Below are 27,483 nucleotides of genomic sequence, written 5' to 3' on the forward strand. Positions count from 1 at the left end.
TACTGTTGTTTCTTTTAATTTTAATTATTAAACTGTTCTTATCCCAACCCACAAGCGTTACCCTTCTGATTCTCTCCCCCATCTACCGGTGGGGGAGCGAGCGAGCGACTGTGTGGGGCTGAGCTGCTGCTAAACCACGACAGTCTTTTTGGCGCCCAACGTGGGGCTCAAGGGTTGGAGATAACAACAGCTGCTGGTCACAGCACCATGTTGTCCTTTTTGCAGTTGGTGTTAAAAATCGGTGTTGGTTGTTTGAGTCTGCTGTGTTCTGCTGTGATTAGTAATGTTTTGCCTACAAGATTTGTTATACAAACATTCGTTTTCAGCTTTATCTGGTATTGGGGGTTTTTGCTGAAACCGTTACTGTACTTCGGATACCACCTTGTTGAGGCAATTAGCAATTATACCTCCTCCTCTGAGAGATTTTATATGGAGGAAATACAGAATAGTACCTTTGCAACTTTGTTCTATGATGTCTGTGCCTTTGTTATAACAACGTTTTTGTATCTTGAACATCCTTGGGTGGTTAAGGTGCACTTATTGTTAGTTTTTGGGCATGTTGTTTTGGTTTTGACTAAGCAACTTCAGAATATCACCCAGAAATCTGCCCCAAGGCTTGATAGTTACAAGTGGCAGGGCATGTGGGATAGCATGGGCAAATACCTAGGGCAGTGGGCACCCCCAGTGTTTTGGAGTTTCACCCCCGAACAAGTGCAGAATCCTAAAAAACTAGTAGAATATTTGGAGAAAGTATGTTGTTGCGCTGGGAACTCCAGAGAGACACAGATAACTGCAACATGCTGAGGTCTGGCCCATGCATACCGAGCCCTCCTCAACAGTATTCAGTGCCCCCAAGGTGAAGAGAATGTCTCTGGATTGAAATGCAAAGTGACTGGCACTGTAGACAATCCAGCCCTGACAACAGGCACTGCAGCCACTCAAACCCCCACAACAAGTACTGGAGCTAGCTCAGAAAATAAACCCGTACCAGTATCAGTTGCCCCCATACACAAGACGAAATATTGGAAGCGGACATCAACTCGTTTAGAACGGGATGATGAAGAACCAGGGCCATCGCGGGGAGAGGAGGGAGAAGTAATAAATGAAATAGAGACCACCCGATCCCTGTCCTTAAGCGAGTTGCGAGATATGCAAAAAGATTATAGCCGTCGTTCAGGTGAGCACATTGTCACCTGGCTGCTCCGATGCTGGGATAATGGGGCCAGTAGCCTGGAACTAGAGGGAAAAGAAGCCAAACAACTGGGATCCCTTTCTGGGGAAGGGGGCGTTGACAAAGCAATTGGGAAAAAACCACAAGCCCTCAGCCTCTGGAGGTGACTCCTGTCTGGAGTGAAGGAAAGGTATCCCTTTAAAGAAGATGTTACATATCGTCCAGGAAAATGGACAACTATGGAGAAAGGCATCCAGTATCTAAGGGAATTAGCTGTGTTTGAGGTGATTTATGGTGATCTGGATGATCAACGGTCATCCAAAGATCCAGATGAAGCCGAGTGCACACGACCCATGTGGCGGAAGTTTGTACGGAGCGCACCATCTTCGCATGCAAACTCATTGGCAGTGATGTCCTGGAAAAATGACGAGACACCAACGGTGGCAGAGGTGATAGATAGACTCCGGGATTACGACACAAATATCTCTTCCTCGCTTGTCTCTGCTGTGGAGAAACTATCCCAAGAGGTCCAGCAACTCAAAGAAGATCTGTCCTACTCCCCACCTTGACAGAGCAGTGTCTCAGCTGTTAGGAATAAGCGTCCTTTGGCTCAAAGAAGGGGATACACACGATGGGCCACCCTATGGTTCTACCTGCGTGACCACGGAGAGGACATGATGAGGTGGGATGGCAAGCCTACTTCGACCCTACAGGCACGAGTACATGAACTGCAAGGAAGAACAGTCACTCAGGGAGGCTCTTCCAGGAAAGCTGCTGCTCCAGTTTCCAGGGAGCAAGTCCCCAGACAGAGGAGTAGAAGCGCAGATTTTATTTCTAAGTGTAATAGAGGGACTCCTGATTCACATTTACAGGAAGTGAGTTGTGACTGCCATGATCAGGACTAGGGGGGCCCTGCCTCCAGCCGGGTGGAGGAAAGGGATAACCGGGCTTACTGGTCTGTGTGGATCCGATGGCCTGGCACGTCTGACCCACAGGAGTATAAAGCTTTAGTGGACACTGGCGCACAGTGCACCTTAATGCCATCAAACTATATAGGGGCAGAACCCATCAGCATTGCTGGAGTGACAGGGGGATCTCAAGAGCTAACTGTATTGGAGGCCGAAGTGAGCCTAACTGGCAATGAGTGGCAGAAGCACCCCATTGTGACTGGCCCTGAGGCTCCATGCATCCTTGGCATAGACTACCTCAGGAGAGGGTATTTCAAGGACCCAAAAGGTTACAAGTGGGCTTTTGGTGTAGCTGCTTTGGAGACGGAGGAAACTGAACAGCTGTCTACCTTGCCCGGTGTCTCAAAGGACCCTTCTGTTGTGGGGTTGCTGAAGGTCAAAGAACAACAGGTGCCAATCGCCACCACAACAGTGCACCGGCGGCAATATCGCACCAATAGAGACTCTCTGATCCCCATCCATAAACTCATTCACCAACTGAGGAGCCAAGGAGTCATCAGGAAGACCCACTCACCCTTTAACAGTCCCATATGGCCAGTGCGGAAGTCCAATGGAGAGTGGAGACTAACAGTAGACTATCGTGGCCTGAATGAAGTCACTCCACCGTTGAGTGCTGCTGTGCCAGACATGCTAGAACTTCAATACGAACTGGAGTCCAAGGCGGCCAAGTGGTATGCCACAATTGATATTGCTAATGCATTCTTCTCAATCCCTCTGGCAGCAGAGTGCAGGCCACAGTTTGCTTTCACATGGAGGGGCGTCCAGTACACCTGGAATCGACTGCCCCAGGGGTGGAAACACAGTCCTACCATTTGCCATGGACTGATTCAGACTGTACTGGAACAGGGAGAAGCTCCAGAACACCTTCAATACATTGATGACATCATTGTGTGGGGCAACACAGCGGAAGAAGTTTTTGAGAAAGGTGAGAAAATAGTCCAAATCCTTCTGAAGGCTGGTTTTGCCATAAAACAAAGTAAGGTGAAGGGACCTGCACGAGAAATCCAGTTCTTAGGAATCAAATGGCAAGATGGTCGTTGTCAGATTCCAATGGATGTGATCAACAAAATAGCAGCCATGTCTCCACCAACTAGCAAAAAGGAAACACAAGCTTTCTTGGGCGTTGTGGGTTTTTGGAGAATGCATATTCCACATTATAGTCTGACCATAAGCCCTCTCTATCAAGTGACCCGGAAAAAGAATGATTTCAAATGGGGCCCTGAGCAACAACAAGCCTTTGAACAGATTAAACGAGAAATAGTCCATGCAGTAGCTCTTGGGCCAGTCCGGGCAGGACAAGATGTAAAAAATGTGCTCTACACCGCAGCCGGGGAGAATGGCCCTACCTGGAGCCTCTGGCAGAAAGCACCAGGGGAGACCCGGGGTCGACCCCATGGGTTTTGGAGTCGGGGATACAGAGGGTCTGAAGCCCGCTATACTCCAACTGAAAAAGAGATATTGGCAGCATATGAAGGGGTCCGAGCTGCTTCAGAAGTGGTTGGTACTGAAGCACAATTGCTCCTGGCACCCCGACTGCCAGTGCTGGGCTGGATGTTCAAAGGAAACATCCCCTGTACACACCACGCAACTGATGCTATGTGGAGTAAATGGGTTGCACTGATCACCCAGCGGGCTCGAGTAGGAAACCCCAGTCGCCCAGGAATCTTGGAAGTGATTATGGACTGGCCAGAAGGCAAAGATTTTGGATTATCACCAGAGGAGGAGGTGACACGTGCTGAAGAAGCCCCACTGTATAACAAACTGCCAGAAGATGAAAAGCAATATGCCCTGTTCACTGATGGGTCCTGTCGCCTTGTGGGAAAGCACCGGAGATGGAAGGCTGCTGTATGGAGTCCTACACGACAAGTAGCAGAAACTGCTGAAGGAGAAGGTGAATCGAGCCAGTTTGCAGAGGTAAAGGCCATCCAGCTGGCCTTAGACATTGCTGAATGGGAAAAGTGGCCAGTGCTCTATCTCTATACTGACTCGGTATGCAGCAACCCAACGCCACACACCATCTCTCCCACCCGGAAAGACTGATACAACAGATGGAGCCCAGAGTCATGGACTGGGTGAACTCAATGGACATTTTAATGGACATTTTACAGGGAAGATCCATGAACTAAGGGAATGATGTCTGTGTATTATGTTAAAGGATGGGAAGGGGAGGGGTGGTGGTTGGTACGGTTGTATTGCATCATATGGGACCTGGGCATGGTGTAAATGGTATGGAATAAGGGGTGGAGAATGTGCTGGTTTTGGCTGAGAAGGGGTTAATTCTCATCACTGTGGGGGTCGGCTACCTTTCCAGCTTCCCGCGCTCTGCCGCGTGGCATGGCAGGGGGGGCTGGGAGGGGCAGGGCCATGGTGGGGGCAGCTGACCCCGACTGGCCAATGGCATGTTCATTCCATACCATGTGACACCATGGCCAATATATTGAGGGCGGGCAGTGGCAGCGCGGGGGCGGCGCGGCGTCGGGTCGGCGGGCGGCGAGTGGCTGCGGCGCGTGCGGTTTGTTCCGGCGGTTCGTTCCCCCTCTCCCCTCCCTTCCCCCCTCCCCCGGGGCTTTGCGCCTCTCGTTGTTCTTCTTTACATTGCATTTCTACTGTTGTTTCTTTTAATTTTAATTATTAAACTGTTCTTATCCCAACCCACGAGCGTTACCCTTCTGATTCTCTCCCCCATCTACCGGTGGGGGAGTGAGCGAGCGACTGTGTGGGGCTGAGCTGCCGCTAAACCACAACAGTACTTGGTGAAGCCATGCTGGCTGCCTCGGATCACCTTCCTGTCCTCCATGTGCCTTAGCATAGCTTCTAGGAGGATTCTGTTCCATGATCTTCCCAGGCACAGAGGTGAGGCTGACAGGTCGGTAGTTCCCAGGGTCCTCCTTTCTACCCTTTTTAAAGATGGGCACAATGTTTCCCTTTTTCCAGTCCCCAGGGACTTCACCTGACTGCCATGACTTTTCAAATATCATGGAGAGTGGCTTGGCAACTACGTCAGCCAATTCCCTCAGGACTCTGGGATGCATCTTGTCAGGTCCCACAGACTTATGTATGTTCAGGTTCCTCAGGTGGTCTCGAACCTGATCTTCTCCTATGGAGACCATCCACTCAAGAGGTGTGGGAAGAGAGGTTGCCAGTGAAGACCGAGGCAAAAAAGTTGTTGAGTACCTCAACCTTCTCCTTGTCCGTTGTTACCAGTTTGCCAGTTGTGTTCATTAGGGGGTACACTTTCTTTGACCTTCCTTTTCTGTCTGACATACCTATAGAAGCCCTTCTTGTTATTCTTTGCGTCCCTTGCCAAGTTCAGCTCCAGCTGTGCCTTGGCCTTCCTGACCCAATCCCTACACAACCGGGCAATGTCCCTATACTCATCCCAGGATACCTGTCCCTGCTTCCACTGCCTGCGCATCTCCTTCCTGCTCTTTAGTTTGACCAGCAGGTCTTGACTCAGCCACGCCAGTCTCTTGCCTTCCTTTCCTGATTTCTTACACATGGGGATCGAGAGCTCTTCCGCTCTTCCCAAAGCGTCCTTAAAGATCTGCCAGCTCTGTTCTGTTCCCTTGTCCTTGAGGGCAGTTTCCCAGGGGGTCCTGCTGACTGACTAACTTCTTCAACAGCTGGAAGTTTGTTTTCCATAAAATCAGGGTCCTGATTTTCCCAGAGGCTGGTGTGTGATAGGGGATGTGATACACCCACTCAATGCCATGCTCTTTGGCCCAGGTGTCTATGAGGTTATTCCAGAAATGAGTCTCGTTGTCTGACTCAATTCTCTCTGGGGTGCCATGTCGCCACAGCACTTGTTTTTCGAGACCCAGGATAGTGTTACGGGCAGTGGCGTGGGGGACACGATATGTTTCCAGCCAGCCAGTCGTTGTTTCTACCATTGTAAGCACATGGCACTTACCTTGGCGGGTTTGTGGGAGTGTGATATAGTCAGTCTTCCAGGCCTCCCCATATTGATCTTTCAGCCATCGTCCCCCATACCACAGAGGCTTTACCCTCTTGGCTTGCTTGATTGCAGCGCATGTTTCACATTCGTGGATAACCTGTGCAATAACATCCATGGTCAGGTCCACCCCTCGATCCGAGCCCACCTGTATGTTGCATCTCTCCCTTGATGGCCTGAGGTGTCATGGGCCCACCGAGCTAGAAATAGTTCACCCTTATGTTGCCAGTCCAGATCCACCTCAGCCACTTCAATCTTGGCAGCCTGATCTACCTGCTGGTTGTTCCGGTGTTCTTCAGTGGCCCGACTCTTGGGGACATGAGCATCCACATGACGTACTTTCACAACCAGGTTCTCTACCTTGGGGGGCGATATCTTGCCACAGTGTGGCAGCTCAGATGGCTTAACCTCTGCGCTGCCAGTTGCTCTGCTTCCACTGCTGCAGCCAGCCCCACAGGGCATTTGCCACCATCCAGGAGTCAGTATAGAGATAGAGCACTGGCCACTTTTCCCGTTCAGCAATGTCTAAGGCCAGCTGGATGGCCTTTACCTCTGCAAACTCGCGCGATTCACCTTCTCCTTCAGCAGTTTCTGTCACTTTTTATATGGGACTCCATACAGCAGCCTTCCATCTCCGGTGCTTTCCCACAAGGCGACAGGACCCATCAGTGAACAGGGCATATTGCTTCTCATTTTCTGGCAGTTTTTTATATAGTGGGGCTTCTCCAGCACATGTCACCTCCTCCTCTGGTGATAATCCAAAATCTTTCCCTTCTGGCCATTCCATCATCACTTCCAAGATTCCGGGGCGACTGGGGTTTCCACCTCGAGCCCGCTGCGTGATCAGTGCAACCCATTTACTCCATGTAGCATCAGTTGCATGGTGTGTAGAGGGGATGTTTCCTTTGAACATCCAGCCCAGCACCGGCAGGTGGGGTGCCAGGAGCAGCTGTGCTTCAGTACTGTGCTGGTTTTGGCTGAGAAGGGGTTAATTCTCCTCACTGTGGGGGTCAGCTACCTTTCCAGCTTCCCACGCTCTGCCGCGTGGCGTGGCAGGGGGGGCTGGGAGGGGCAGGGCCATGGTGGGGGCGGCTGACCCCGACTGGCCAATGGCAGGTTCATTCCATACCATGTGACACCATGACCAGTATATTGAGGGGGGGCAGTGGCAGCGCGCGGGCGGCGCGGCGTCGGGTCGGCGGGCGGCGAGCGGCTGCGGCGCGTGCGGTTTGTTCCGGCGGTTCGTTCCCCCTCTCCCCTCCCTTCCCCCCTCCCCCGGGGCTTTGCGCCTCTCGTTGTTCTCCTTTACATTGCATTTCTACTGTTGTTTCTTTTAATTTTCATTATTAAACTGTTCTTATCCCAACCCACGAGCGTTACCCTTCTGATTCTCTCCCCGATCTACCGGTGGGGGAGTGAGCGAGCGGCTGTGTGGGGCTGAGCTGCCGCTAAACCACGACAGTCTTTTTGGCGCCCAACGTGGGGCTCGAGGGTTGGAGATAACAACAGCTGCTGGTCCCAGCACCATGTTGTCCTTTTTGCAGTGGGTGTTAAAAATCGGTGTTGGTTTGTTGAGTCTGCTGTGTTCTGCTGTGATTAGTAATGTTTTGCCTACGAGATTTGTTATACAAACACTCGTTTTCAGCTTTATCTGGTATTTGGGGTTTTTGCTGAAACCGTTACTGTACTTCGGATACCACCTTGTTGAGGCAATTAGCAATTATACCTCCTCCTCTGAGAGATTTTATATGGAGGAAATACAGAATAATACCTTTGCAACTTTGTTCTATGATGTCTGTGCCTTTGTTACAACAACGTTTTTGTATCTTGAACATCCTTGGGTGGTTAAGGTGCAGTCATTGTTAGTTTTTGGGCATGTTGTTTTGGTTTTGACTAAGCAACTTAAGAATATCACCCAGAAATCTGCCCCGAGGCTTGATAGTTACGAGTGGCAGGGCATGTGGGATAGCATGGGCAAATACCTAGGGCAGTGGGCACCCCCAGTGTTTTGGAGTTTCACCCCCGAGCAAGTGCAGAATCCTAAAAAACTAGTAGAATATTTGGAGAAAGTATGTTGTTACGCTGGGAACTCCAGAGAGACACAGATAACTGCAACGTGCTGGGGTCTGGCCCATGCATACCGAGCCCTGCTCAACAGTATTCAGTGCCCCCAGGGGGAAGAGAATGTCTCTGGATTGAAATGCAAAGTGACTGGCACTGTAGACAATCCAGCCCTGACAACAGGCACTGCAGCCACTCAAACCCCCACAACAAGTACCGGAGCTAGCTCAGAAAATAAACCCGTACCAGTATCAGTTGCCCCCATACATAAGACGAAATATTGGAAGCGGACATCAACTCGTTTAGAACGGGATGATGAAGAACCAGGGCCATCGCGGGGAGAGGAGGGAGAAGTAATAAATGAAATAGAGACCACCCGATCCCTGTCCTTAAGCGAGTTGCGAGATATGCGAAAAGATTATAGCCGTCGTTCAGGTGAGCACATTGCCACCTGGCTGCTCCGATGCTGGGATAATGGGGCCAGTAGCCTGGAACTAGAGGGAAAAGAAGCCAAACAATTGGGATCCCTTTCTGGGGAAGGGGGCGTTGACAAAGCAATTGGAAAAAAAACACAAGCCCTCAGCCTCTGGAGGCGACTCCTGTCTGGAGTGAAGGAAAGGTATCCCTTTAAAGAAGATGTTACATATCGCCCAGGAAAATGGACAACTATGGAGAAAGGCATCCAGTATCTCAGGGAATTAGCTGTGTTTGAGGTGATTTATGGTGACCTGGATGATCAACGGTCATCCAAAGATCCAGATGAAGCCGAGTGCACACGACCCATGTGGCGGAAGTTTGTACGGAGCGCACCATCTTCGCATGCAAACTCATTGGCAGTGATGTCCTGGAAAGATGACGAGACACCAACGGTGGCAGAGGTGATAGATAGACTCCGGGATTACGACACAAATATCTCTTCTTCGCTTGTCTCTGCTGTGGAGAAACTATCCCAAGAGGTCCAGCAACTCAAAGAAGATCTGTCCTACTCCCCACCTCGACAGAGCAGTGTCTCAGCTGTTAGGAATAAGCGTCCTTTGGCTCAAAGAAGGGGATACACACCACGGGCCACCCTATGGTTCTACCTGCGTGACCACGGAGAGGACATGATGAGGTGGGATGGCAAGCCTACTTCGACCCTACAGGCACGAGTACATGAACTGCAAGGAAGAACAGTCACTCAGGGAGGCTCTTCCAGGAAAGCTGCTGCTCCAGTTTCCAGCGAGCAAGTCCCCAGGCAGAGGAGTAGAAGCGCAGATTTTATTTCTAAGTGTAATAGAGGGACTCCTGATTCACATTTACAGGAAGTGAGTTGTGACTGCCATGATCAGGACTAGAGGGGCCCTGCCTCCAGCCGGGTGGAGGAAAGGGATAACCGGGCTTACTGGACTGTGTGGATCCGATGGCCTGGCACGTCCGACCCACAGGAGTATAAAGCTTTAGTGGACACCGGCGCACAGTGCACCTTAATGCCATCAAACTATATAGGGGCAGAACCCATCAGCATTGCTGGAGTGACAGGGGGATCTCAAGAGCTAACTGTATTGGAGGCCGAAGTGAGCCTAACTGGCAATGAGTGGCAGAAGCACCCCATTGTGACTGGCCCAGAGGCTCCGTGCATCCTTGGTATAGACTACCTCAGGAGAGGGTATTTCAAGGACCCAAAAGGTTACAAGTGGGCTTTTGGTGTAGCTGCCTTGGAGACGGAGGAAACTGAACAGCTGTCTACCTTGCCCGGTCTCTCAAAGGACCCTTCTGTGGTGGGGTTGCTGAAGGTCAAAGAACAACAGGTGCCAATCGCCACCACAACAGTGCACCGGCGGCAATATCGCACCAACAGAGACTCTCTGATCCCCATCCATAAACTCATTCACCAACTGAGGAGCCAAGGAGTCATCAGTAAGACCCACTCACCCTTTAACAGTCCCATATGGCCAGTCCGGAAGTCTAATGGAGAGTGGAGACTAACAGTAGACTATCGTGGCCTGAATGAAGTCACTCCACCGTTGAGTGCTGCTGTGCCAGACATGCTAGAACTTCAATACGAACTGGAGTCAAAGGCGGCCAAGTGGTATGCCACAATTGATATTGCTAATGCATTCTTCTCAATCCCTCTGGCAGCAGAGTGCAGGCCACAGTTTGCTTTCACATGGAGGGGCGTCCAGTACACCTGGAATCGACTGCCCCAGGGGTGGAAACACAGTCCTACCATTTGCCATGGACTGATTCAGACTGTACTGGAACAGGGAGAAGCTCCAGAACACCTTCAATACATTGATGACATCATTGTGTGGGGCAGCACAGCAGAAGAAGTTTTTGAGAAAGGTGAGAAAATAGTCCAAATCCTTCTGAAAGCTGGTTTTGCCATAAAACAAAGTAAGGTGAAGGGACCTGCACGAGAAATCCAGTTCTTAGGAATTAAATGGCAAGACGGTCGTCGTCAGATTCCAATGGATGTGATCAACAAAATAGCAGCCATGTCTCCACCAACTAGCAAAAAGGAAACACAAGCTTTCTTGGGCGTTGTGGGTTTTTGGAGAATGCATATTCCAAATTACAGTCTGATCGTGAGCCCTCTCTATCAAGTGACCCGGAAAAAGAATGATTTCAAATGGGGCCCTGAGCAACGACAAGCCTTTGAACAGATTAAACGAGAAATAGTCCATGCAGTAGCTCTTGGGCCAGTCCGGGCAGGACAAGATGTAAAAAATGTGCTCTACACTGCAGCCGGGGAGAATGGCCCTACCTGGAGCCTCTGGCAGAAAGCACCTGGGGAGACCCGGGGTCGACCCCTAGGGTTTTGGAGTCGGGGATACAGAGGGTCTGAAGCCCGCTATACTCCAACTGAAAAAGAGATATTGGCAGCATATGAAGGGGTTCGAGCTGCTTCAGAAGTGGTTGGTACTGAAGCACAGTTGCTCCTGGCACCCCGACTGCCAGTGCTGGGCTGGATGTTCAAAGGAAACATCCCCTCTACACACCATGCAACTGATGCTACGTGGAGTAAATGGGTTGCACTGATCACCCAGCGGGCTCGAGTAGGAAACCCCAGTCGCCCAGGAATCTTGGAAGTGATTATGGACTGGCCAGAAGGCAAAGATTTTGGATTATCACCAGAGGAGGAGGTGACACGTGCTGAAGAAGCCCCACTGTATAACAAACTGCCAGAAGATGAGAAGCAATATGCCCTGTTCACTGATGGGTCCTGTCGCCTTGTGGGAAAGCACCGGAGATGGAAGGCTGCTGTATGGAGTCCTACACGACAAGTAGCAGAAACTGCTGAAGGAGAAGGTGAATCGAGCCAGTTTGCAGAGGTAAAGGCCATCCAGCTGGCCTTAGACATCGCTGAACGGGAAAAGTGGCCAGTGCTCTATCTCTATACTGACTCCTGGATGGTGGCAAATGCCTTGTGGGGCTGGCTGCAGCAATGGAAGCAAAGCAACTGGCAGCGCAGAGGCAAACCCATCTGGGCTGCCACATTGTGGCAAGATATTGCTGCCCGGGTAGAGAAACTGGTTGTAAAGGTACGGCATGTGGATGCTCACGTCCCCAAGAGTCGGGCCACTGAAGAACATCGAAACAACCAGCAGGTAGATCAGGCTGCCAAGATTGAAGTGGCTGAGGTGGATCTGGACTGGCAGCATAAGGGTGAACTATTTCTAGCTCGGTGGGCCCATGACACCTCAGGCCATCAAGGGAGAGATGCAACATACAGGTGGGCTCGTGATCGAGGGGTGGACTTGACCATGGATATTATTGCACAGGTTATCCACGAATGTGACACATGCGCTGCAATCAAGCAAGCGAAGCGGGTAAAGCCTCTGTGGTATGGGGGACGATGGCTGAAATATAAATATGGGGAGGCCTGGCAAATTGACTATATCACACTCCCACAGACCCGCCAAGGCAAGCGCCATGTGCTTACAATGGTAGAAACAACGACTGGCTGGCTGGAAACATATCCTGTCCCCCACGCCACTGCCCGGAACACTATCCTGGGTCTTGAGAAACAAGTCCTGTGGCGACATGGCACCCCAGAGAGGATTGAGTCAGACAATGGGACTCATTTCCGAAATAGCCTCATAGACACCTGGGCCAAAGAGCACGGCATTGAGTGGGTGTATCACATCCCCTATCACGCACCAGCCTCTGGGAAAATTGAAAGGTACAATGGACTGTTAAAAACCACACTGAGAGCAATGGGGGGTGGGACATTCAAGCACTGGGATACACATTTAGCAAAAGCCACGTGGTTAGTCAACACGAGGGGATCTGCCAACCGAGCTGGCCCTGCCCAGTCAGAAATCCTACATACTGTGGAAGGGGATAGAGTCCCTGTAGTGCACACAAAAAGTATGCTGGGCAAAACAGTCTGGGTTCTTCCTGCCTCTGGCAAAGGCAAACCCATTCGTGGGATTGTTTTTGCTCGAGGACCTGGGTGCACTTGGTGGGTGATGCGGGAGGATGGAGAAATCCGATGTGTGCCTCAAGGGGATTTGATTTTGGGTGAAAACAGTCAATGAACTGAATGGCACAATGTGAACTGCTATATAATATTGTGTGTCACCTCTGTGTTGTATCAATGATATCAGAGTACGAGCCTCCCAACCCATGGAAGATCAACTATGAAACAAGCCGTGCAGCAGTGATGGAACGATGACTGACTCGGTATGCAGCAACCCAACGCCACACACCATCTCTCCCACCCGGAAAGACTGATACAACAGATGGAGCCCAGAGTCATGGACTGCGTGAACTCAATGGACATTTTAATGGACATTTTACAGGGAAGATCCATGAACTAAGGGAATGATGTCTGTGTATTATGTTAAAGGATGGGAAGGGGAGGGGTGGTGGTTGGTATGGTTGTATTGCATCATATGGGACCTGGGCATGGTGTAAGTGGTATGGAATAAGGGGTGGAGAATGTGCTGGTTTTGGCTGAGAAGGGGTTAATTCTCCTCACTGTGGGGGTCAGCTACCTTTCCAGCTTCCCGCGCTCTGCCGCGTGGCGTGGCAGGGGGGGCTGGGAGGGGCAGGGCCATGGTGGGGGCGGCTGACCCCGACTGGCCAATGGCAGGTTCATTCCATACCATGTGACACCATGACCAGTATATTGAGGGGGGGCAGTGGCAGCGCGCGGGCGGCGCGGCGTCGGGTCGGCGGGCGGCGAGCGGCTGCGGCGCGTGCGGTTTGTTCCGGCGGTTCGTTCCCCCTCTCCCCTCCCTTCCCCCCTCCCCCGGGGCTTTGCGCCTCTCGTTGTTCTCCTTTACATTGCATTTCTACTGTTGTTTCTTTTAATTTTCATTATTAAACTGTTCTTATCCCAACCCACGAGCGTTACCCTTCTGATTCTCTCCCCGATCTACCGGTGGGGGAGTGAGCGAGCGGCTGTGTGGGGCTGAGCTGCCGCTAAACCACGACAAGTACCAACCACTTCTGAAGCAGCTCGGACCCCTTCATATGCTGCCAATATCTCTTTTTCAGTTGGAGTATAGCAGGCTTCGGACCCTCCGTATCCACGACTCGAAAACCCTAGGGGTCGACCTCGGGTCTCCCCTCGTGCTTTCTGCCAGAGGCTCCAGGTAGAACCATTCTCCCTGGCTGCAGTGTAGAGCACATTTTTTACATCTTGTCCTGCCCGGACTGGCCCAAGAGCTACTGCATGAACTATTTCCTGTTTAATCTGTTCAAAGGCTTGTCGTTGCTCAGGGCCCCATTTGAAATCATTCTTTTTCGGGGTCACTTGATAGAGAGGGCTTACGATCAGACTGTAATTTGGAATATGCATTCTCAAAAAAATCCACAACACCTAAAAAAGCTTGTGTTTCCTTTTTGCTAGTTGGTGGAGACATGGCTGCTAATTTGTTGATCACATCCATTGGAATCTGACGACGACCATCTTGCCATTTGATTCCTAAGAGCTGGATTTCTTGTGCAGGTTCCTTCACCTTACTTTGTTTTATGGCAAAACCAGCCTTCAGAAGGATTTGGACTATTTTCTCTCCTTTCTCAAATACTTCTTCCGCTGTGTTGCCCCACACAATGATGTCATCAATGTATTGAAGGTGTTCTGGAGCTTCTCCCTGTTCCAGTACAGTCTGAATCAGGCCATGGCAAATGGTAGGACTGTGTTTCCACCCCTGGGGCAGTCGATTCCAGGTGTACTGGACGCCCCTCCATGTGAAAGCAAACTGTGGCCTGCACTCTGCTGCCAGACGGATTGAGAAGAATGCATGAGCAATACCAGTCGTGGCATACCACTTGGCTGCCTTTGACTCCAGCTCGTATTGAAGTTCTAGCATGTCTGGCACAGCAGCACTCAACAGTGGAGTGACTTCATTCAGGCCACGATAGTCTACTGTTAGTCTCCACTCTCCATTAGACTTCCGCACTGGCCATATGGGACTGTTAAAGGGTGAGTGGGTTTTACTGATGACTCCTTGGCTCCTCAGTTGGTGAATGAGTTTATGGATGGGGATCAGAGAGTCTCTGTTGGTGCGATATTGCCGCCGGTGCACTGTTGTGGTGGCGATTGGCACCTGTTTTTTTTCGACCCTCAGCAACCCCACAACAGAAGGGTCCTTTGAGACACCGGGCAAGGTAGACAGCTGTTTAGTTTCCTCCGTCTCCAAGGCAGCTACACCAAAAGCCCACTTGTAACCTTTTGGGTCCTTGAAATACCCTCTCCTGAGGTAGTCTATGCCAAGGATGCACGGAGCCTCTGGGCCAGTCACAATGGGGTGCTTCTGCCACTCATTGCCAGTGAGGCTCACTTCGGCCTCCAATACAGTTAGCTCTTGGGATACCCCTGTCACTCCAGAAATACGGATGGGTTCTGCCCCTATATAGTGAGATGGCATTAAGGTGCACTGTGCACCAGTGTCCACTAAAGCTTTATAATCCTGTGGGTCGGACGTGCCAGGCCATCAGATCCACACAGTCCAGTAAGCCCGGTTATCCCTTTCCTCCACCCGGCTAGAGGCAGGGCCCCTCTAGTCCTGATCATGGCAGTCACAACTCACTTCCTGTAAATGTGAATCAGGAGTCCCTCTATTACACTTAGAAATAAAATCTGCGCTTCTACTCCTTTGTCTGGGTACTTGCTCACTGGAAACTGGAGCAGCAGCTTTCCTGGAAGAGCCTCCCTGAGTGACTGTTCTTCCTTGCAGTTCATGTACTCGTCCCTCTAGGGTCGAGGTAGGCTTGCCATCCCACCTCATCATGTCCTCTCCGTGGTCACGCAGGTAGAACCATAGGGTGGCCCATCGTGTGTATCCTTTCATTTGAGCAAAAGGACGCTTATTCCTAACAGCGGAGACACTAGTCCGTAGAGGTGGAGAGTAGGACATACCTTGTTTGAGTTGCTGGACCTCTTGGGATAATTTTGCCACAGCAGAGATGAGTGAGGAAGAGATATTTGTTTCGTAATCCTGGAGTCTATCAATCACCTCAGCCACCGTTGGTGTCTCGTCATCTTTCCAGGACATTACTGCCAATGAGTTTGCATGTGGAGATGGTGCGCTCCGTACAAACTTCTGCCACATTGGTCGTGTGCACTCGGCTTCATCTGGATCTTTGGATGACCGTTGATTGTCCAGGTCACCACAAATCACCTCAAAAACAGCTAATTCCCTTAGATAGTGGATGCCTTTCTCCAGGGTGTTCCATTTTCCTGGGCGATATGTAACATCATCATTAAAGGGATACCTTTCCTTCACTCCAGACAGGAGTCACCTCCAGAGGCTGAGGGCTTGTGTTTTTTTTCCAATTGCTTTGTCAACACCCCCTTCCCCAGAAAGGGATCCCAGTTGTTTGGCTTCTTTTCCCTTTAATTCCAGGCTACTGGCCCCATTATCCCAGCATTGGAGCAGCCAGATGACAATGTGCTCACCTGAAAGACAGCTATAATCTTTTTGCATATCTCGCAACTCGCTTAAGGACAGGGATCGGGTGGTCTCTATTTCATTTATTACTTCTCCCTCCTCTCCCCGCGATGGCCCTGGTTCTTCATCATCCTGTTCTAAACGAGTTGACGTCCACTTCCAATATTGCATCTTGTGTATGGGGGCAACTGATACTGGTACAGGTTTATTTTCTGAGCCAGCTCCAGTAATTGTCATGGGGGTTTGAGTGGCGGCAGTGCCTGTCCTCAGGGCTAGAAGTGTCTATAGTGCCAGTCACTTTGCATTTCAATCCAGAGACATTCTCTTCCCCTTGGGGGCACTGAATACTGTTGAGCAGGGTTTGATACGCATGGGCCAGACCCCAGCATGTTGCAGTTATCTGTGTCTCTCTGGAGTTCCCAGCACAACAACATACTTTCTCCAAATAGTCTACTAGTTTTTCAGGATTCTGCACTTGTTCGGGGGTGAAACCCCAAAACACTGGGGGTGCCCACTGCCCTAGGTATTTGCCCATGCTATCCCACATGCCCTGCCACTTGTAACTATCAAGCCTTGGGGCAGATTTCTGGGTGATATTCTTAAGTGGCTTAGTCAAAACCAAAACAACATGCCCAAAAACTAACATTAAGTGCACCTTAACCACCCGAGGATGTTCAAGATACAAAAAGGTTGTTGTAATAGAGGCACAGACATCATAGAACAAAGTAGCAAAGATACCATTCTGTATTTCCTCCATATAAAATCTCTCAGAGGAGGAGGTATAATTGCTAATTGCCTCAACAAGGTGGTATCCGAAGTACAGTAACGGTTTCAGCAAAAACCCCAAATACCAGATAAATCTGAAAACCAGTGTTTATATAACAAATCTCGTAGGCAAAACGTTACTAATCACAGTAAAACACAGCAGACTCAACAAACCAACACCAATCTTTAACACCAACTGCAAAAAGGACAACATGGTGCTGTGACCAGCAGCTGTTATTATCTCCAACCTTTGAGCCCCACGTTGGGCGCCAAAAAGACTGTCGTGGTTTAGCCGGCAGCTCAGCCCCACGCAGTTGCTTGCTCACTCCCCCACCGGTAGATGGGGGAGAGAATCAGAAGGGTAACGCTCGTGGGTTGGGATAAGAACAGTTTAATAATTAAAATTAAAAGAAAGAACAACAGAAATGCAATGGAAAGGAGAACAACGAGAGGCGCAAAACCCCGGGGGAGGGGGGAAGGGAGGGGAGAGGGGGAACGAACCGCCGAAACAAACCGCACGCGCCGCAGCCGCTCGCCGCCCACCGACCCGACGCCGCGCCGCCCCCGAGCCGCAAACTGCCCCCCCTTCATATACTGGTCATGGTGTCACATGGTATGGAATGAACACACCATTGGCCGGTCGGGGTCAGCTGCCCCCACCATGGCCCTGACCCTCCCAGCCACCCCCCCGCCAGGCGGCAGAGTGTGGGAAGCTGGAAAGGTAGCCGACCCCCACAGTGAGAATTAACCCCTTCTCAGCCAAAACCAGCACAGTTGGCTACACAGCATGCAAAAACATCTTATAATGATTCTAATAAATACAACACCTCAGAACCAATATCTAAGCTCTAATAAATTTAGATTGTTATATTTTGCTCATGTTTGCCAATTACAGATCAAACTGGGACCCCATAACCTCCCTAAAAGTTTTAATGCTTATGTAAATGGCTAGCACATTAGAGAGATGCTATTTTTAAAAGATGTTACAAGAGTCTGATCGCTAGAGACAGTTTTTGAATGAGAATGCACAAGTAGTCTATAATAAAAAATTGTACATAGCACAAAATTGCATTCAACGTATTCAGTCTAAAGCATTTTAGACTAGTTAGACCTCTTGTCAATGTCTCTTTCCTTTGACAAAACATATTTCTTATTTGCCTGTCTGCTGCCCTTTGAATAACACACCCGCTCAACCCACGCCCAAATCTGTGTATATGTGTGGGGCGGTGCCCCGCCCCCGAAGACACGTGAGGCGGACGGCCTCGAAGGAGGGGGGTTAGGCGTCCCCGGGACTGCCTTAGCTAATCGGGGGGAGGGGCTAGAGCTTTCTCTTTCTTCGGTACCCGGGCGGAGCGGGTGCCTTCTTCCTGTTTCCGCTCGGCAGGCTGGCGCTCTCCAGGGCAGCGGTACTGTGGGGTGTATGAGGAAGATGGTGGCGTGGCCGGTGGGAGGGAAGTGAGGGGAGGCGGGACGGCCTGGCCTGCTCTGAGCCCCGGCGATACCTTCCCACCGCTGCCCCTCGCCGCCCCCGTCTCTCTCCCGAGCAGCGCTCTCTGCTGGGCGAAGGCGAGCGCTGCCGGGGACGCGCTGCACAGGGCGCCTTTCTCTCGTGGCCTGTGTCTTATCTCCGCAGCGACCTCGGTGCCACCCTTCCGTCGATTGACGCGCCCGGAGGATGCTAGAAGCAGCGTTGTGCTCCCCTGCCACAGGTGGGGGCAGGGTGGTTGTAGCCACTGTGCGGCCGTTCAGAGGGCGGTGGGGCGCGCGGCTTTTGTTTTGTTTTGTTTTGTGGTTGTGTTTTTTGATTTGTTTTGTGGTTGTGTCGTGGTTCAGCCTCACTCGGCAACTAAACACCACGCAGCCGCTTGCTCACTCCCCCCACCCCTGTGGGATGGGGGAGAGAATCGGAAGAGTAAAAGAATTTGTGGGTTGAGATAAGCACAGTTTAATAATTACAATAAACATAATAATTATAATTATTATTATAATAATTACAATAATGATAATATAATAAAAAGGAAAAGGGAAAAAGAACAGAAGCACAAACAATGCAACCGCTCACCACCTGCCGACCGATGCTTCCCATCCCTGAGCTGTGATTGCTGCCTCCCTCCCCTGGCCAGCTCCCCCTAGTTAACATACTGGGCATGACATTACATGATATGGAATATCCCTTTGGTCAGTTTGAATCCGCTCTCTTAGCTGTGCCCCCTCCCCTCCTGGCTTCTTGTGCACCCGGCAGAGCATGGGAAGTCCTTGACTAGTACAAGCACTACCCAGTAACAACTGAAACATCTGTGTGTTATCTCAACATTGTTTTCATACTAAGTCCAAACCATGGCACTATGCCAGCTACAGTGAAGAAAATTACCTCTATTCCAGCTAAAACCATGACAGATTGGTTTTCATAGAATCATTAAGGTTGGAAAAGACCCTTAAGATCATCGAGTCCAACCACTAACCTATCACTGCCAAGTCCACCACTAAACCATATCCTCAAGCACCATGTTTACCCTTCTTTTGAATACCTCCAGGGTTGGAGACTCAACCACCTCCCTGGGCAGCCTGTTCCAATGTTTGACAACCCTTTCAGTGAAGAAGTTTTCCCTAATATCCAACCTAAACTTCCCCTGATGCAGCTTGAGGCCATTTCCTCTCGTCCTATCGCTTGTTACTAGGGTGAAGAGTCTGACCCCCTCCTCGCTACAGCCTCCTTTCAGGTAGTTGTAGAGAGCGATAAGGTCTCCCCTCAGCCTCCTCTTCTCCAGACTAAACAACCCCAGCTCCCTCAGCTGCTCCTCATAAGACTTGTTCTCTAGACCCTTCACCAACTTCATTGCTCTTCTCTGGACATGCTCCAGCACCTCAATGTCCTTCTTGTAGTGAGGGGCCCAAAACTGAACACAGTACTTGAGGTGCAGCCTCACCAGTGCCGAGTACAGGGGCACTATCACCTCTTTGCTCCTGCTGGCCACACTATTCCTGATACAAGCCAGGATGACATTGGCCGCCTTGGCCACCTGAGCACACTGCCGGCTCATGTTCAGTTTTGTTTTGTGGTTGTTTGGTTTTTTTTTTTGTTTTGTGGTTGTTTTTTTTTGGGCGGGGGGAAGGAGTGGTGTCGGGTGGTGGGGCAAGCATAACTATTGCATTGGGAGGAGTTTGGGAGGGAGTCATAAAGGTGTCCTGGGTGAAGGACCTCCTAAGCTCACCTGGGTGCTTGTAGGTGACTGACCTGAGGCATTCTGGTGGCCTCTACACGTGTGCCGATGTACGGGCTCACCCATGCTGGCACTTTAGTGCTTGCTTCAGACAGTTTTTACATTGTTTTTGATTTAGCGACTTATTCTGGCTAGTTTAATATTTAAAGCACCGTCTTTTTCCTCTCCTCAGTAAAACCTATAGAAAGATAAATCAACTGTGCGCTTTTTTTTTCCTCCTTTTCCAAAGAAGCAGGTACCTCACTTTTTTCCCCCCCCATATAGTAATTTTTCTTGGTAGTATCTGAAGCTCTGTTGGATGAAACCGTACTTTAAGATAGGGTCAACACTTTGTTTGTATTGCACTCAGTTTAACATACTATGCGCTACTTTTAACTAGGAAAAATTAGCTTGGTTTTTAATAATGAAAGACGGTGATGTTAAAATAGTAATTTTTTTTTTTTTGCTTTAAATTTACTTATTTTTATGCTTGAAACTTACTTTTTTTTACGCATACTCAGAATTTTTTTCTTATTATTCCATAGGGTTTCCCCAAGAGAAAAACAGAAAAGATGTTTCATATTAAAGCTTGGGCTGAATACATCGTGGAGTGGGCTGCAAAGGACCCTTACGGCTTTCTTACTTCAGTGATCTTTGCCCTTACACCATTGTTCGTAATTAGTGCAGCACTTTCATGGAAGCTTGCAAATATGATTGAAGCCAGGGAGCGAGAGCAAAAGAAGAAACAGAAATGCCAAGAGAATATTGCAGAAGCCAAACAAACAAAGAAGGATTAAATGGTCAAAAAAAAGGCCTGCCTTGTGCAAAGAATCCACTTCTTTATGAAGCACTGTTTTACATTTTGTTTTGTAATGTTCTTTTGATACTTGACCCTGTTATTTATTGAAGTATGAAATTTAGTCCTTTTAATATATATTTTTTTTTCTGCTGAGATGATTTGTGTTAAAGTTTGTTCAAAAGACACTTGTTATAGCCATTAAATCGACTACTTGTCTTCTAGTGCAGGTTACTTTTCAAAATTTGCATGTTAAAATAAAAAAATAATCTGTTGGGTGGCACTGGGGGTAGATTTTTTTTTTCCTTAGCTGAGCTATGACTTCAGTATCTTGATTGTCAAATTATGGGGAAAATGGGAATGACTTGCTATTGTCCCTAAATCAGGGTTCTTTACCCTGATGTGTCATACCCATGGTGTGCAAAATGCTGATTGACACACTGAGTCGAGATATTTATCTTTATTGCCAGTCTGCAGAGTGGTTGTATCGTTTGTGTTTCTGCTTTTTTCCCTTTTTCCCTTTTCCTTTTTATTATATTATCATTATTGTTATTACTGTAATAATCATTATCATTATCTTATTTTAATTATTAAACTGTTCTTATCTCAACCCACAAGTTTTGTTGTTTGTGTTTTTTTTATTATTTTGCTCTTCCAATTCTCTCCCCCATCCTTTTTAGTTGCCAACTGAGGCTGAACCAGGACATTTTTTTTTTTTTTTCTTGGAAAACTAATGAATATGTATGTAAAAGTTGTATAAGTTATGCAGCTAACCCTGTGCGGGCACGCACATTAGGAGAAGTGTTCCCCTGTGCATCTAGTGCTGCAATAAAGAATACCTGCTTAATAGTTGTTCAGAGTATTGAGTCCTGATTTCGGCTTTTCATGGCATCAATGTTGATCTTGAAAAAAGCATGAGGAATGATCATCATTAGTCAACACAGAAAAAAATATTGAAATGATTTATTCAGAATCTTCTATACAATCCACGCCAGAACAAACGATTTTCATGTTCAAAGTATCTGCACGCATCCATTTTCTACATTAAATTCATGCCACTAACATGTACACTGAAATCAGGGTTCCTGTGCTCAAGCTAAAGAAAATGTGATTCAGGAACCTTGTGTCAATTGGCATGTTAGAAAAACTGGGTCAAATAGATGAGTTTTCTTAGCATAAATATCTTGTGCTTTGATACTGGTAAGTTTGTTCTGTGGAAGTACCTCATGGGCACTGAGTCCTTCCTGTTTCTACTACTATCACCAGCAAATACTTCATTTTCAATTCTGACTAGAAGATATTTTTTTATTAACATTGTGATTGTATTTCAAATACTATTGGCTCAATTATCATAGCTGCTGCAGTTTGAAGCACTTATGAGACTGAAGTTTCCCTGCCATTACAGGCATTTAAATAAGAGATCCCAGTAGTTCCAAATTTGAATAGGATAATAACTTGGTTTAAAATGTAAATTTTAATGAAAATACTGCATGTATATTTATAGAAGGAATTATCCTTAAAACACACTAGAAATGTACAGGATCTTTGTAACTAATCTTCTAAATTTGGCTTCAGTTTATCTGCATGGCTCACTACAATTAAATACAGTGAGTGTTAAAAAGGTTCCTCCCCAGACACCCTCCTGGTTCCGCAGGGCTTCCTATCACCTGCTGAACAGCAGTAGAGAAGCCAACATTTGCTGGGCTCTTCTACCCATGACAAGTAGTCTGTAAATCTGCATAGCACCACAGGCTCTTCCAACTCACCTGCACACAGCTACATTTTCATTTTGAGTTTTGTTGCTATCCAACCCTTTACTGTTTGATATGCTGTATACAGTGACTAGGAGCTAAAACTCTTTTTTCTTTTTATTTTCTTTTTTAAATTACTGTTGAGAATCGTTAGGATTAATACCCTTGCTTAGCACTAGAAACTACAGTAGTTGAAGCCTTAGGCTGCAAGAGCTGAACGAGAGTAAACTTTTTGATAAAACTAATGCTGCTAACACAGAACTAGATGAATCTGGCAGATGCGAGCAGAATGAAGACGATAAGGACCAAGGAAACAATTCCAAGAGAATGTGGTAACTTCAGAAGAAGGCCAGCCCAGCGACAAAGAAAACCGATAAGAAAACAGACCACCAACCAGAATCAAGTGATTGGACTTGGGTATAATTGGGGAGCGCAATCTGGGGTAGGGGTCCCTCCTTGGAGGCATCCAGCTCAAGCTGCTCTGCATGTCAGATAAATAAACAACTTATTTACTCAGAGGACTGGGGACTTGTCTTCTTCAAGCAGGAACCTAGGGCCGAGCCCTGTTGAGGTGGCACTCGCATAATTCCTACCATGGACTAGGTGGCGGTTGCATAATTCCTGCTACAATTATATTGGCAGGTTCAGAACAGTTATTTATCTTCTCTCCTCCTCCAAGATGAATTGAAATATTTTATAAAATGGCTAGCTTCACTATCAACTGCCCCCCCAGAACATACCATTTAAGTTTTCTGCTGAAATATAAGAACATTAATATGTAATGTGCTCTGAACTTTAGGGGAAATACAAAAGCATTACACCCAACACAGAGAACACGGTATCTACCAGGTAACTGCAGTTTTCTAAGGGTTAGCTTGTTCTTCCAACACTCTCTTTATACAAATAAATGCTATAAGTCTGTATTGGGTATGTCTGAGATGGAGTTAATTTCCCGATAGCAGCCCTCACAGTGCTGTGCTTTGTATTGGTAGCTAGAAAGGCATTGATAACACAGCAGTGTTTTGGCTACTGCTGAGTGGTGCTCCCACAGCATCAAGGCTTCCTCTCCAACATTCTCCCCACCTCATCCCCAAAGGCCAGTAAGCTGGGGGTGGGCAAGACCTTGGGAGGGCACATAGCCAGGTAAGCTAACCCAAACTGACCAAAGGGATATTCCATACCATATGACATCTGCTCAGCAATTAAAGCTAAAAGAAAGGAGGAGGGGGGGAGCATTCGTTATTATGACCTTTGTCTTCTGGAGCAACTGCTACGTGTACTGAAGCCCTACTTCCCAGGAAGTGGCTGGACACCGCCTGCTGATGGGAAGTAGAGAATAAAGCTTTTTTTTTCCTTTGCTTCTGCACAAGGCCTTTGCTTTTGCTTTTATTAAACTGCATTTATCTTGACCCACAAGTTGTTTTCATCTTATTTTCTCCCTCCCTGTCCTGTTGAGGCTGGGAGTGATAGAGCGGCTTGGTGGATAGCTGGCATCCAGCCAAGGACAACCCATCACAAAGTCCTTTGAACTTGCAGTTCTCAGGAGGCACATGGTATCTAAAGACTATCAGAAATGCCCTTTATCATAATTATTAAAAGATAAATCTAAGGACTGGGATTCTGCTGAAAAAATAAAAAAATGAAAAGATGCCTGAAGACATTCAGCTATGGGACCTGAGCGTGATGTAAATGGTATTGAATAAGGGGCAGATACTCTCATGGTTTCAGCTGGGATAGAGTTATTTTTCTTCACTGCGGCTGGCATAGTGCCGTGCTTTGGACTTAGTATGACAATAATATTGATAACACACTGATGTTTAAATTTTTGCTAGGTAGTGCTTATACTAGTCAAGGACTTTTCTAGCTTCCCATGCTCTGCCAGGTGCACAAGAAGCTGGGAGGGGAGGGGGCACAGCTAAGAGAGCAGATCCAAACTGGCCAAAGGGATATTCCATATCATGTAACGTCATGCCCAGTATGTTAACTGGGAGGAGCTGGCCGGGGATGGCAGGCAGCAATCGCGGTTCAGGGACCAGCAGCATCTGTTGGCGGGTGGTGAGCGATTGTATCGCTTGTGCGTTTCTTTTTTCCCTTTTACCTCTTTTCCTTTTTATTATATTATCATTATTATTATCATAATCATTGTTATTCTCATCAGAACTGTGCTCTTAGCTTGACTGTGGCTGAAATACATAAGTGTTCTCACCTATACTCTGCAATGAAAAGCAAGTACAACAAAATAGCAGTGCTAGTATTCTTTAATCCTTCAAGTGCTATGCATAGTACTAGCTGTAATTGTGTTCAGACCTTGTATAAGACTGAATTTTCTTTGCAAATCTCAAGCCCCTAATCCTTTTGTAAAATTTATTAAAATTTACTAAAAACCAGAACTAGCATTAGCTCCTTGAGTGTGTATGTGTAGCTAGCTGTAATAATTCCATTTATTCTGAAAAAATAGAGATAGTAAATAAGCGTTTGCAAATGATTTACAATTGAAATATAATTAATCATCCAAACCAGACTGTAATACTGCTGTGTTGGGTCATATTGTTTAATTGATGTTCTCCACAGCTGTAACTTCCTTTTCATTTCATTTGCAATCTGTACCCTTGCTGTCATTTGCCCATTTCTCTTCCCTGCATGACTACCTTTTTGTTTATTTTATGCATTATGTTTTTATTGTACGCTTTCTATCTGCTTGCTAAATTCCCTTTATACATGCTAAATCCCTATTTTAAGCTAGTTTTCATATATTTACAGAAAATATTCAGTACTTCATTCCTGGATTTATTCACATTTTGACAGTAATTGGTAGAAAACAGTTTCTTGAATCTGATAGACCAAAACAAACCAAAAGAACAGTTGGGAGAAAGCTTCCACATGCTAGAGCACAGAGCATCCATCAGCTATACGAGGAAGTGGCATTTGTACTAGTATCATTTACACTTTTGTTGCAAAAAGAATTGCATATTTCTAGTAAGTTTATTATAGATTAATTTACAAAACAGTCGTTCTTTGTAAAGGTGTAGTATCTGTTGGGCTTCCTGTTGCTGTGATGAGGTAGAAGGCACAAGGCTTTCCAGTGAGCAGGAAACAGAGGCTGGTATTGGTGCATCCTGCTGCCTGCCGAAGAGAACATGGGGACTAGAAGGACAACCAGCATTTAGCAGAGTGTTTGTAAATCTCGGTTTCCGCTGAAGGAACTTGCTTCTCAGACAAACTGCAATAAAAGGTATTTTTACTTGAGTTAACCACCAGTGTCTGAGATACAGCAGGCTTTCAAAACATAAGACTTGTGTGAATGTGTATAAAAGCCATGGGCTCTGATCACTAGTGCAGTTACATGTTCAGCGTTTTCAGATTATTAAATTTGTTGTTCTTAAAAAGAAAATATAGAACACAGGATGCCCTTTTTCATATACTTATAACATAGGCATAGGTGCATACAAGTTGACTGCTCAGCAGCTCATAATTGTTCATAGCATTCTAATTTTATTAGAATAAACTATTTTTGTTATGACAGAAAAACACATTTGTAGTATCCCTTCTGAGTAGTTTGAATGTCCTACGATGATAAAAGATTAAAAATCCTTAAAACCAAAATGACAAATTGGATGCAGAGAAGAGTGAGAAATTGGCCTTCAGAAATAAAAATGAGTATGTTTAAATTCATTTTGCCTTTACATATAGAAAATGTGAATCTGTGCAGTGCAAGCAGAGGACAGTTTTCACACACTTATATAATGGATAAGATCTGAAATGACTGTCAAAGCAGACTCCTTCCCTAGGGAACTTTCAGGCTGAAGTCACAAAGGTACTTCCAGTATGTTCAATATTACCTCCCATTGCTTTTACTGTAAATAATACTGCTTAAAAGATAATGTGTAATTGTTAGAGGAGTATCCAGAATAAAAACTTTAAAAGGTGTAGTTTTGCATTGTAATGATCTAAACTAAGGATTTGCAGTTGAAGTCTCTGCCACTTATCTCGCTCTGCCTGCACATTGGTTTATCAGATAGCAAGTTATGAAGTAATCATTTCTTGCTGACAAATGGGCCATGCTCAGCAGCCTGGCCAGTCTTACAATCATTCATATCAACAGGACAGACCATCTAGATTTGCTGGACTATAGCAGCAAATATACTATATTTTCAGCATATCTCTTAATTTTTTGTTATACCACACAAGTATTTTTGTATTTTATAAAAGGTCAAATGAAATGCTAGTTAATTTTTAAAATATAGAAAAAAAAGGAAGACCTAACCATTAGCTGCTTGATAATCAGGTGTGAATAAAAACAACTTTGAGATGGTTCTGGACAAATTGTACTGTTCAGAAACTTTTACTAGGACAGATATTAGCACTATGTATAGCTCGACCATTTCTTTAAGAATGAGATACTCAAAATGGAATCATCATAATAATCACTTGTTTGGTCTTTGTGAAAGTAAAATATTTCTCAATATATATGAGCGCTAGTGAATCAATATATACACACTGATTGCTAATCTTTCTGTGAAATAATGTGGAGTAGCTTACCAAATATTTAATAGTTATTCAGACTTCAGGTTCTGCCTTCCTGTTCTCTTTCTACTGGGTTTAAAACACATTTTTAATTGTATACAGGATTGGCTTCCTACTCCCAGTGTGGCATGGAGTGTTGCATTCTGTTTGCATATTGTAGACATACTTAAGTTTGTATGTATTTGTCTGCTTACCCAATCGTAACATTTACAATGCAGTGAAACTGGGCCTTGTTTTACTCATTCTCTTTGGCTAGAGCTAAGGGTTTGGGTTGGGTTGTTTTTTGGGTTGTTTTTTTTTGGGGGGGGTTGTTGTTTTTTTTTGCGGGGTGAGGTGTGTATTATTTGTTCTCTTATTTGACTGTAGAGAAGATACTGTAAAACATTTGGATCCAGATAACTCTGTGGTTTCC

General features: G+C 47.0%; 1 protein-coding gene and 1 long non-coding RNA gene across 3 annotated transcripts in view; both read left to right on the forward strand.

Moving 5' to 3' along the window:
• The window catches only part of LOC142049893 (small integral membrane protein 15-like), a 131,556-nt gene extending 109,924 nt beyond the window's left edge, over nucleotides 1-21,632 (forward strand). The window contains exons 1-2 of one of the 2 annotated variants that reach the window (XM_075078072.1): nucleotides 18,155-18,509; nucleotides 20,546-21,632. In XM_075078072.1, the coding sequence (XP_074934173.1) occupies nucleotides 20,573-20,797 (225 nt within the window). In that variant the 5' untranslated portion in view covers nucleotides 18,155-18,509; nucleotides 20,546-20,572 and the 3' untranslated portion in view covers nucleotides 20,798-21,632. Of the gene's footprint in view, nucleotides 1-18,154; nucleotides 18,510-20,545 lie in introns of those variants that run through there. The other variant, XM_075078071.1, reaches the window with a different exon arrangement.
• LOC142049895 (uncharacterized) overlaps nucleotides 1-27,483 on the forward strand; it is a 503,625-nt gene that overhangs the window by 327,972 nt on the left and 148,170 nt on the right. The gene's annotated exons all lie outside the window — the stretch shown is intronic.

This window comes from Phalacrocorax aristotelis, chromosome W, assembly GCF_949628215.1.
Source record: "Phalacrocorax aristotelis chromosome W, bGulAri2.1, whole genome shotgun sequence".
NCBI lineage: Eukaryota > Metazoa > Chordata > Aves > Suliformes > Phalacrocoracidae > Phalacrocorax > Phalacrocorax aristotelis.